This window comes from Mercenaria mercenaria, chromosome 15 (genome assembly GCF_021730395.1).
Source record: "Mercenaria mercenaria strain notata chromosome 15, MADL_Memer_1, whole genome shotgun sequence".
Lineage (NCBI taxonomy): Eukaryota > Metazoa > Mollusca > Bivalvia > Venerida > Veneridae > Mercenaria > Mercenaria mercenaria.
Genome location: NC_069375.1, coordinates 36,887,675 through 36,900,561, shown reverse-complemented (window position 1 = coordinate 36,900,561; position 12,887 = coordinate 36,887,675). Strand labels below are relative to the sequence as shown.

Below are 12,887 nucleotides of genomic sequence, written 5' to 3'. Positions count from 1 at the left end.
TATTGATAGCTTACATGATCTATTGATGAATTCGTAAATGCATCCCTGTGTAATACAGAGAAAAATACACTAAATGAATTATTTATTTCACCTTTGCCTGTCTGTCAGATTCTAAGGAAAAGATATTCATTCCTAGAACTTTGAGACACTGTAAACAATATAAAAGGGCCTCTATTAAATAATTAATGGACTGCTATTTTATGTTCATAAATTATGGCTTCATATTTATTTACCTAAAAAGAATTACTGCAGTCCAGCCCAAAATAAATGTAATATTTTAATGTCTGCAAAAAATGAGGCTTAAAATTAAGCGATCAAGTGCTGTTTTCTTGTATTACCATATGCTTTTGATGAAAGAAAATTAAAGTATATCACAAAACAGCAAACATTTCTAGTAAACGAACAGCATCTTGACAAACAACTTTTCTGTCTAATACTTGTTTTATTGTTCTGTCCCATAGAAATGAATACTTAAAATATTCTAAAGGAGTTGTCCCCCTTTGAAAAAGAGTGCCATTTGCAAAGAAATAAATTTAAACAATTGTCAAAAACAGTGTTTTACTAAGTTACATATGTTAAGTGCAAACACATCAAAACGAAGACATGTAACAGCTAGCTTTTTAAAAATGGAGAGTTTTTAAAGGTACTAAACTGTCCAGAGGTGTGGGCTCTTCATGCAGTCCCTTTCCGAATTCAATACATTTGTGAGTAAATTGACAATGGTTTTGTAGAATAATATAAATGTTTTATGCTGTTTAATTTTCACAACTTAAAACTGGCATGCACATCAAACTGCATTTTTGTATTTCAAAATAGCAAGTATTTTGTTTAGAAAATTCACTGAATGACAATCTGAAAATTAGTTTGGCTGTAGCGCTTAATTGATAGGTTTCTAATTACTGTCCCCTGTGGCCTAATGATAAACTTTATTGAACAATCAGATGTTAGGATGTAACAATGAGTGTTACTAAACAATGGATACAGCATTTGCATATGAGCCTAAAAAGGTAAACTTTCTATATGATTTTAAAAGTTTTCTTCAGCTTGCTGGCCGGGTTTGAGAGAACTGTTGCAATTATATTCTGCCACGATGTAATGTGGCTAGTATAGAAGCAAGAGCTGCAGATTCTCAGACAAGGGGTTGATGAGTTTTGAGTCATTCTCTTCTCTTCCACTGTTTATAGGGATAAAGTCAGTAATTAGGTGAAAAAAAAAAGTGCGGGGATGGTGTAGTCGAAGAAGTCCCAAGTAAATAGATCCTAATTTTTTGCACAGTTTCATGTAGAATATATGGGTGTTTGATCACACATTTTCACTGCTAGAACTGTATTCTACATGGAATGAGCTGGTTAAATCTGTATACTCCAACTATGGCAATGGAAATAAAAAAAAACAAACTAGGGGTTAATATACAGACATGAGCAAATAATCATTTTTAAAGCAAAAGACCACCACTGACTGGCATTAAAAGAAAAATGACTGGGAATTATTGAACCCCTTATTTTCGCTAATGTATTATGGAACTTTAATGCAAAATAGGTATAGGAAAAAGTGATGTTCTATAAAGATACGTAAATAAGACCTGAAGTTTTAGTTTTTTACAATGAGACAATGAAGGCTCTGAATTAGTGACCTTTAACCTTATAGGAATGATCTGTTTGAAAATTAATCCACCTTCAGTGTTACAGCAGGAAGTAACGTCTGCATCTGTATTACAATTAAACTGAACCAATCAATGTAAGAAATGATAAGTACAAAACACCTAATAGAAATTGTTGACAAGTGACATTAAATTTTAATCTTGAAGTTTAATTGCAACAGTAGTTAAAATATATCAGAATTCATGCTGCAAACAGACTAATGTAAGGATGGTACAATTTGCAATCATTCTTTTGATTATAGAAATTGTGGTATCAGCAGTCTGCTAGGCACTGGTACTAACTCAGGATACTTAACAAAATCGGGCCACTCTAAATGAAACAATTGACTAGTGCTCTGAAAGAAAGGTCAGAATCAAGGACGGATAACTCTCCAATAAGTGGAGCAAACTGAAACGCATTTAATCTTGAATCATCATTCTTACAAAAACTCTTCATACTATAAAAGGTGGGATAGTTTTAACATTTGTTTACTGAAAATAACCGACGTTTCGACTCTCACGAGTCTTCTTCAGGGTACATGGATAACAGAATAAATAATGCTAACGTATATAAAAAAGCGGGTTTCAAAAGTCACGTGATTGTTCTAAAAATAGATATTTTTATTGTCTCTGATTCAAAAACTCTTCATTTCAGTCTCTTTAAATAAGTTTTTGTCAATTTATTAAACAGACAAAAACAGACAATTTAGAAACTTGATCATTTAGATAGGTTTCATAACATCAATATACTTGGGACAGTCTGCAAATAAAGATGTTCATGATAACTAGGAATGACAACAAAAATTCACTTATTTGTGTAATTTACTGTCTCTTTATTACAATTTTTCATCACCACATGTTATTGAAACAGGTACAATAAATTGTCGTTATATCACTGTTGTTTGTCGTTACTTTATTACCATGGAGAAATGTACATGGATTTGTTACTGCATGAAATTTTCCGTATTAAAAACACGTACTAAAATATGATAGCTATGTATGAGACGTGAATAAATTAAGTCTCAAACCAGCTGTTTCGTTACATGATTAGGGATCAGCATTGTTGGGGTATTGATGTTTTCTATGAAATCGCTGAAAATGGTCTTTTTCAACATTCTTCTGGTGCAAAAACATGGAAAGATGGATTTATTATGTGACAGATGTTAAAAGTAAATGTATATAATCCTAGGTAAAATGTTGTGTCAAAGTTGGTAACTTGTATCTCTATGCAGTTGCGGAAAGAAGTGTCAGATAATTCATAATTATACGAAATTTCGTATGAGCAGGTTGGACTTGCATTTAAGGAAACTTTTGAAATAATTTTGTATAATACATAATTGTGCATTGTGAGTTTTAAAACTCATATATAAATTTATGAAATGATTTGGATATGTTTTGAATTGGTTTAACATTATTATGGTGATAGTAAATGAATAGATCAGAGGAATGTGCACCAGCAGCTAAACTTGCAGGGAAAAAATTGAAGTGTACATGAAATAAAAAAAAATATTTGGAATAATAGCTATTGGCAGTATTGTTAGTTATTTTTCGCGATTTATAAGGACTCTTTCACAGGTATTGAAAAACAGTTGTATAAAATGCAAAAATTTTTCTTTTTAATGAATGGATATTATATAGGTACAATTTATTTTAATTCTGCTGGAAAAGAAAGAGAAAGCTGCAGGTGTTTTTATAAACATTTTTTATCCTCTAATGTAGTTAATTTTGGTTGCATTAACTTAAGTGCTCTGAGTTGATACTCTATGTAATATGTTTTATACATGTACCTTAGAGTAGTGGCATTTAGTATTAATTAGGTTGCAACGATATAATGGTAGTGTTTTAGTATGCTGTTATAATAAGATGTTTCAGTTAGATTGAAATAATTTACATTTACATAGATCTGTTGTGGCTTACATATTATTGCCTTGTGGATATCTGTTTCTATTTTGGACGCAGGAAGGCTTTTTCATTATCAGTTTTGCAGACTCGATTAATTGCTTACATGAAATGATCTGTATTCTATATGCCTTTTTTTCACTAATTGGTATTTTCCCTCTTTATTTCTGTGCAGGGGTGAGTCAATTTGTGTTTTATTGTGGAGTTAGTGTTTTTTGTTAGCGGTAGGAATAAGTTCTGATAGTGTAACAGGTGAATTAGGTGTCTTGTAAAATCTACATAGTGCGCATTAAGAGGTTACGTATTTACATATGAGCCACGCCATGAGAAAACCAACATAGTGGCTTTGTGACCAGCGGATGCGCAGGCTGGTCTGGATTCATGCTGGTCGCAAATCCACTATGTTGGTTTTCTCATGGCGCAGCTCATATTTTAATTAAATTGGAGATCTCATTTTCATTTTGTATTGTGTATATAGAGGATACTATAAACTAGTCGGTGACAGGGTTATGAGACTGTCGTGAAGTTTATATTGCTGCGGTCGTTTCTAAATTTCAACATAAAGACGTTTTCAAGAATGGGAATATTAACAAAGTGCTGCAGGAAATAATCTGCAATGGTAACTGAGGGATAATTTATAGTGTTACTTTTATTAAAAGAACGTCATCGCTTTGGACGGTTTCGGACAGAAAATCTGCTCACTGTACTTAGGGAAAAATGTTAATATATAACTGTTGGTGAAAACTGAGACGGAATTTATATTACTACAGACAATATAAAGACGGAAATTCTTAACAAAGTGCTCAAAGAAGTGAATTGGTTATTGTAGTAAATGTTTTTGAAGAGTGGACTAAAAATTTCAAAAAAGGTCATTCAGTACTGCCCTAAATGGCTTGCGTGTGTCTACTGACCTTTGTCGTCATAGTGACAGATTACCATAGTAACAGTGTGAACGCTTCAACCAATGGATTTTTTGGATTTTGGGGATGAGGACGATACATGTCAGATCCCTACCTTCTTAACTAAAGAGCAGTAAGTATCCCATAATCCAGTGTAATTGACACATCTGATTTCTTTATGGTCAGATCTTTATATCATTTGGACCGCATTTTGGTTTTCGCTATTTATTCATAATGATATACTTAACTGGGTTATAGGTAACTTAAATTTAATACTATGGAATTTTGATTAAAAAGCCTTGCATAAGGAAATACTATTTAAGCCCAAAACCTAAGATCTCTAAGGTAAAATATATATACTTTGCTATTAATTTATTATGATGTGCATGCTTTCGCTTTAAATATCAAAACTTTGCAACTAGTGAAATTTTAGCATAAAATTAGGTTCAGCTAGATGCTTTAAACATTTAAATGTTTTTCATTGGTTATTTAAAAAAAAAAAGTGTCCTGAAATTAGAATGAAATTTTCAAATATTTTTGGACACTAAATTAGTTTATTTCAACAGTTACAGTGAATAGTTATTTCAATAATGTAAAAATATTTGGCACCTATTACAAATAGATTCGTAAATCTGGCTTGGCCAGTGTTTTCAACTTTATCAAAAATATTTGACATTTTTGCACAGGTCAAAGTTGTCATAAAAACTTTATATTGCTTATTCATAGGTGTGTTTAGTAAAACATTGATATAAAATCTTTATACCCCATCATTATGAGAAGCATACAGTTTTCACATTTCTGTAAATGACCATGTTTATGTTGCCATGGGTTTTGAACATCTAAGACAACAGCATATGACAACAGATAATTAATTTGTACTAAAATCAAGTGACAAAAGTTTAATATTGATTTCCGAACTATAAAGCCATAATCACACCCACTTTAAAATGACACCCACCTTGTGGTTTATGCATTCAAACATTTTATCTTTTTTTTTTTGGGGTACTACAATAAATTATTGTGAGGAAGTTGTGTGAAGAAAGAAAGATGTTTACAATTTTAATGCTATTTGCAATTTCTCCCTAGAATGAAAATGTGAGAAGATACCTTAAAAAATTTGTCTTGCGTGTGGATGAGAAATTGGTTTTTAAATGTGAGAAACTGAGTGTGCTTTGTTTCAAAGGAAAATTGATACCCAGATTGTGTGACAGGCTCTACTGAAAGGTTTTTTGTACAAACGGTTTTCATGCCCCGAAGGCTAACTGCATTATAAAGTCAATATTAAACATGCAGAAACCCTGGTTCCAGATGCTGACTAGACACACTAGGAGACATATTGACTCAAAGTTTGTTGGAGTCAAATGATCTTGAATAATTAATCAATATTCATGCAGAAACCAACCTAATATTCAGGAATATCTTTATTCAAATTGATGTTACATGGCATTGTCTGTCTGACTATTGAAAATTAGGCTGTATTGTCTTAGATTGTTGAATGCTTTTGTTCTTTATGAGACTGTTAAATTATAGTTACAAGAATTGTACATTTGTTATTTTCAAACCCCATAAAGGGAGGCATGTAAATATTTTCATTTTCAGTCTGGATGTTAGAAAAATTATAGTTTGTCTTTTTCTGTCAGTCCGTCTGAAATTTATCATGTCTTGGCTAGAAATTTCTAAGAATTTATGGGGGTTCCAGTGAAACGTTGAACAGATGTTAACCCTTATCATGCTGGACATGACTGATTCTGTCTTTGCGACCAGTGCAGATCATGATCAGCCTGCATATCTGTGCAGCCTGACCAAGATCTACACTGTTTGCTGTTCAGTTAGTATCTTTTTTGTATGCACCCCTTTTAACAGTTAATGGTACTGTCCAGATTGAAAGATGGACAAGTTCATTATAGAAATTTAGCAGGGTAAGTGTTAAGGGTTGTGTATTGTGTTGTTACAAGTGCCAGGTCTGCACCACCACTGTCAAGGTCATAGGCTAGATCTCTAACCAGCAAACCCTAACCAACACGCAAGGGCACTTGTGCATGCAGCTCCGCTTTTGGGACATTCATCAAAAATTTACTTATTAAGGTCATTACCTGTTGGCTGAAAATTTATTTGAACTTGAAAGATTGGTTTGAAAAAGATCATGTGAAGTGCTTCCAGTGATAAAGTTTATCTTGTGGAAACAAATTTGCAATTCTGATGATCTGAAAATACTTGCTAAGATAATGCTGCAAATTGTTTTCAGATTATTCTTATCCAGGGACAGATCACTGTGCAGTTTACTAGAATATAAAGGAATAAAACTTAAGAGTAGCACAGACTAATAGCAAATGCATATGCATATGCCCATTAAATCAGAATACATCTCTTTGCCTGGCTATTTTTTGTAACATTTTTTGTGTCCCTTTAACCATGGACAAGAAAAATAGAAAACAGTTCAGACTTGATTTCCCTCCATTTGAAATTAATGTGTCTTCCAAGTTCAAGAAATATTGCAAAGTACTAATTGCTTGTACAAGATATAAATTATCTAGTGATTTATTGGCCCTACAAGATTTTCTTGAATGTAGACCAGCCTTAAAGGGAATTCCGATAGTTTTTTATGCGCATCTTTCTGCGCAGCCGACACGTTTCTATGGAAAACTGAACGAATCAACATTTGTTTGAAACATTTTTACAGGACATTTAAATATAGAATCTTTAATGAAATAACATTTTGATAAGTTTTTATCGTTCAAATGTTGATACTGGTTTGTTGTATTTACAAGTATCATGCAGACAGGTATCTTCTATTTTTTTTGGTGTGTTTTCAAATCGCACTGTTTCAATAAGAAGATTTTTGACTTATACTAAAAGCAAAATACCTTTCAATTTTTAGAATTTAAATTTTAAAAAAGAATTAAAAATTTTTTTAAAATTTTTTTTTAATTTAGCGCTACATTAAAAAAATTTTGGCCCGTACGCCCATTTCCGTCGAACAGGGGTTTTTTCTACGGGTTTTAAAATAAAAATTTTCCTGGGACCCATCATTTTTAGCCTTTTTTTTGCTCACAATACAATTATTTAACAACAAAAAAGGAAAAAATTTATAAAAAATTTTTTTCAAAATTTAAAGAAAATTCTTTACTATCGTATTTTCACTGAAAAAAGTTCACAAAAATAAAATGAAACAATATTTTTTTCATTTGTACCCATTAATGTAAGGATAGAGTATTACAAATATGACTATGATATCAAATAAGTATATGATAAAATCTGTAAAAAGAAAAAACTTTATTGTGCTGTCTTGATATATATTTTGGTTGGTATTTATAAAAAAGCAGAAAATTATGAAAATGTTGAAAAATCACTAGCTGCAGTTTCAGCAACAGTGGGTGTGTTCAAAACAATTTTTCACAAAAACAAGCCTGGTGACCTATTGTTTTTATTTGTTCATTGTTTTCAGCACAAATTTTCCTACCATATATGTGAATTTAAAAAAATTCCATGAAAGAAAAAAAACTATAGGAATTATCTTTAAGCTGATGATAAATGTATGCATCCATGGATAGTCTTGGCCCAAATAAGGGCTGTCAAAAAACTCTTAAGCAGATATTTGTTAAATTTAAGGAGCTGGCATATCTTTAAACATGAAAAATTTGGCCTTAAAATTTTTTATTTGGCAAATTTTCAAATACATTATCATCATGAATAAATTATACATTATGTATGTAGTATAGGTTGTTTCTTTGTCTTTGTCTCATCCTCTGTGGACTGTCATGTTTCAAATAATACATGTACAGAAGTTACACAGATTGACCGATGGTCAGTCAAATTTATTTATTTATTTTGTTGGGTTTAATGTCGCACTGACACAATTATAGGTCATATGGCGACTTTCCAGCTTTAGTGGTGGACAAAGACCCCAGGTGCCCCTCCGTGCATTATTTCATCATGAGCGGGAACCTGGGTAGAACCTGACTGACCTTCCGTAAGCCAGCTGGATGGCTTCCTCACATGAAGAATTCAATGCCCCGAGTGAGGCTTGAACCCATATCGATGATAGGCAAGTGATTTGAAGTCAGCGACCTTAACCACTAAGGCCCCTAATGGTCAGGCAAAAGCCTGACAGATTTGGAGGGGGCACAATGCATCTGCGCCCCACTTCTTGATCCGCCTATACACACCTCAAATAATTGAACCCACGCCTCATTTTATTTAAATTTTATTTGTTGATAACATTGTGTAAAACTTGACTTCTGCCCATGCAGGTATTCAGTACTTGACTTTTAAATTTTAAGGATCAAAACTTATGACAGAGATAGACTTGTTCGGATTCAGAGTCATTTTAAAGTTGAATGGATCCTTTAAATAGGAAGATAATCTGTGTAATTCAATTTGAATTTGTTAAATTGATAAGGAAGGCTATCTGTATTTTATCTAAAAAGCATCTATTTGGCCTAGATCGATTTATGTCAACTTGGGTTTATAATTAAATTTTCTGAATGAATAACTATTGTTTAAGGAGGAACAAAGAATATACTACAGAACTAACAAGTCACTCAAGCATAATCGTAAGGCTCTGGGTTTGAACTTTTTTTGTCCCTGCAGCTGTTCTCATGAGACACCAATTCTAGCACTTCCTTAGTTAAAGAGGGTATAGAATTATAGTTTAGATACAGAGTGATTCAGATAAGCTTTAAGCTTACTTCATAGATCAGCTTAAGCTTACTTAAGTAATGTAAATATAAGAAATCACAAATATATAATGTTAGATTACCTTATGGCTGAGTTTTATTTACAATGTGTTGTATATTTAGTCGACACTTAGTAGACTCTTATCCATTATATATATATGTACTTGGTCATTTTAAGCTTTCTATTGTTTAATCGTTATGTTTTAATATATTTTCAGATTAGAGAAAGAATACACAGCATTAAAGAGCAAAGAAAACGAAGATCAAATTGAACTTCGGGTAAGGCAGATAAATTATAACAAATTGCTTGCTAATTTATGTAGAATGCTTGGTCCCCAGTGGCAGTTAAATTTCATATGTTCATTATCTGTGGTCAGTAAATGAATCTTATTGATTTAGGGCTCACTGTGTCAAAGGTCAAGGTTACAGTTTATTTGGAGATTGAAAAAAATATCTCATCAATTTATAGAAGGTTTTTGGTTCTATGGTTGATGATTGCCTGTATCTGTTGGTCTCTAGCTTGACTATTTGAACAATAAGGAGAACTATCCTACTCACCTAACGTTAGGCATTTGCATCACACCTTGGTTAAGTCACATTTTGAAAAAACCTTTCGACATGTAGCTTTGAAACCCCTGTGTATTCCCTGTCAAGTCTTTAAAAACTGTCCTCTTTGGTAACACATAACTCTCAGACACTGCAAATGAACAGATCTTTCTCACTGTTCACAGATACAATGTAAAGACTACCATCTCGGAACCAAACACTCTGTCGGCCCCCACCCTCTCTTATTTCTTACTAGTCTAAACAACAATTTCATATATCTCTCACCTCCCCTCATTAATTTTTAGCTCACCTGTCACAAAGTGACAAGGTGAGCTTTTGTGATCGCGCGGTGTCCGTCGTCCGTCGTCCGTCCGTGCGTCAGTGCGTCCGTGCGTCCGTCCGTGCGTCCGTAAACTTTTGCTTGTGACCACTCTAGAGGTCACATTTTTCATGGGATCTTTATGAAAGTTGGTCAGAATGTTTATCTTGATGATATCTAGGTCAAGTTCGAAACTGGGTCACGTGCCTTCAAAAACTAGGTCAGTAGGTCTAAAATAGAAAAACCTTGTGACCTCTCTAGAGGCCATATATTACACAAGATATTCATGAAAATTGGTCAGATTGTTCACCTTGATGATATCTAGGTCAAGTTCGAAACTGGGTCACGTGCCTTCAAAAACTAGGTCAGTAGGTCTAAAAATAGAAAAACCTTGTGACCTCTCTAGAGGCCATATATTTTCATAAGATCTTCATGAAAATTGGTCAGAACGTCACCTTGATGATATCTAGGTCAAGTTCGAAACTGGGTCACGTGCCATCAAAAACTAGGTCAGTAGGTCAAATAATAGAAAAACCTTGTGACCTCTCTAAAGGCCATATTTTTCATGGGATCTGTTATGAAAGTTGGTCTGAATGTTCGTCTTGATGATATCTAGGTCAAGTTCGAAACTGGGTCACGTGCAGTCAAAAACTAGGTCAGTAGGTTTAAAAATAGAAAAACCTTGTGACCTCTCTAGAGGCCATATATTTCATGAGATCTTCATGAAAATTGGTCAGAATGTTCACCTTGATGATATCTAGGTCAAGTTTGAAAGTGGGTCACGTGCCGTCAAAAACTAGGTCAGTAGGTCAAATAATAGAAAAACCTTGTGACCTCTCTAGAGGCCATATTTTTTATGGGATCTGTATGAAAATTGGTCTGAATGTTCATCTTGATGAAATCTAGGTCAAGTTCGAAACTGGGTCACGTGCCTTCAAAAACTAGGTCAGTAGGTCAAATAATAGAAAAACCTTGCTAACTCTCTAAAGGCCATATTTTTCATGGGATCTGTATGAAAATTGGTCTGAATGTTCATCTTGATGATATCTAGGTCAAGTTCGAAACAGGGTCATGTGCGGTCAAAAACTAGGTCAGTAGGTCTAAAAATAGAAAAACCTTGTGACCTCTCTAGAGGCCATACTTGTGAATGGATCTCCATAAAAATTGGTCAGAATGTTCACCTTGATGATATCTAGGTCAAATTTGAAACTGGGTCACGTGCCTTAAAAAAACTAGGTCAGTAAGTCAAATAATAAAAAAACCTTGTGACCTCTCTAGAGGCCATACTTTTCATGGGATCTGTATGAAAGTTGGTCTAAATGTTAATCTTGATGATATCTAGGTCATGTTTGAAACTGGGTCAACTGCGGTCAAAAACTAGGTCAGTAGGTCTAAAATTATTAAAATCTTTTGACTTCTCTAGAGGCCATATTTTTCAATGGATCTTCATGAAAATTGATCTGAATTTTCACCTTGATGATATCTAGGTCAGTTTCGAAACTGGGTCACGTGCGGTCAAAATCTAGGCCAGTAGGTATAAAAATTGAAAAACCTTGTGACCTCTCTAGAGGCCATATTTTTCATGAGATCTTCATGAAAATTAGTGAGAATATCACCTTGATGATATCTAGGTAAAGTTCAAAACAGGGTCACATACCTTCGAAAACTAGGTCAATAGGTCAAATAATAGAAAAACCTTGTGACCTCTCTAGAGACCATATTTTTCAATGGATCTTCATGAAAATTGGTCAGAATTTTTATCTTGATAATATCTAGGTCAAGTTCAAAACTGGGTCATATGAGCTCAAAAACTAGGTCACTATGTCAAATAATAGAAAAAACGACGTCATACTCAAAACTGGGTCATGTGGGAAGAGGTGAGCGATTCAGGACCATCATGGTCCTCTTGTTGTTACTTGTTTTTTTGTTTTACATTTCAAACATTTATATTTGTCAGAAATCTTTTATTAACTGTACTTCACCATAATTTATACCATGTACCAATATTTAGCATACATTAGGATAGAGCTTTTATAAGCATTTTGCTTCCAGTTTGCTCCATTTCATTTGATACATAGTAACATGTACATTTATTTTGTATTATGTAATATGTATATAATAATGCCAAATAAAATATGTTTAAACCAAACCGTTGTGTACCATAACCATGTCCAGTTTTAGGCGAGAGCATACATATCTCGTGCAAGGGTTTTGTCTGAATTAGGGCCCATTTTAACTTGCAGATCTATCTTTGTTAAGTTTTTCGTACCAGTTCATTTCTTGTCTAAACTGTTGGACCACCTATACTACATACATAATGTTGGCTTTTAAACTTTTATCGCGTGTTTATTATAACAGTCTCTATCTGTAGGCAAGAATACATAACTCTGTCAAATATTTTTGTTGAATGATGGCAGTTTTTTGACTTTGATATTGGATCAGTTCTCAAACAAGTCTATGTTTTGTCAAAACTATGTGACATGTGGCTTTGAAACTTTGAACATTTGTTTATAGTCATGATACTGTGTCACAGATATTTGACTGAACTATGACGCTGGTGTCCGTCTATCCGTCTATTAGCAATTTCGTGTACGCTCTCTTTAACCCCTTGAAGGATTTTGAAGAAACTTAGCACAGTTGTTTACCACATCTCGATGACATGCAAAGCACATGTTTTGGGTGGCTCGCTTTAAGGTCAAGGTCACATTTAGGGGTCAAATGTCATATGACTATGTTTTATGTCCGCTCCATAACTCTTAAACTGCTTGAAGGTCACAATGGTCAAAGGTCATACTTTCAGGCGTATATTGCTCCGCCTTGCGGAGCTCTTGTTTACCACAATAGTCTCCATATGAAGGCCAGACTACTTAATTAGGACAAAGATTTTGGATCAAATATGGCGTTTTTGA

The 12,887-nt window shown here is 33.5% G+C and overlaps 1 protein-coding gene across 7 annotated transcripts in view; it reads left to right on the top strand.

Annotated features, from left to right (window-relative positions):
* LOC123554964 (ecotropic viral integration site 5 ortholog-like) overlaps positions 1–12,887 on the top strand; it is a 95,727-nt gene that overhangs the window by 68,058 nt on the left and 14,782 nt on the right. For all 7 annotated transcript variants that reach the window (XM_053525015.1, XM_053525011.1, XM_053525014.1 and 4 more), the window contains one exon: positions 9,332–9,392. In XM_053525015.1, the coding sequence (XP_053380990.1) occupies positions 9,332–9,392 (61 nt within the window). The remainder of the gene's footprint in view (positions 1–9,331; positions 9,393–12,887) is intronic.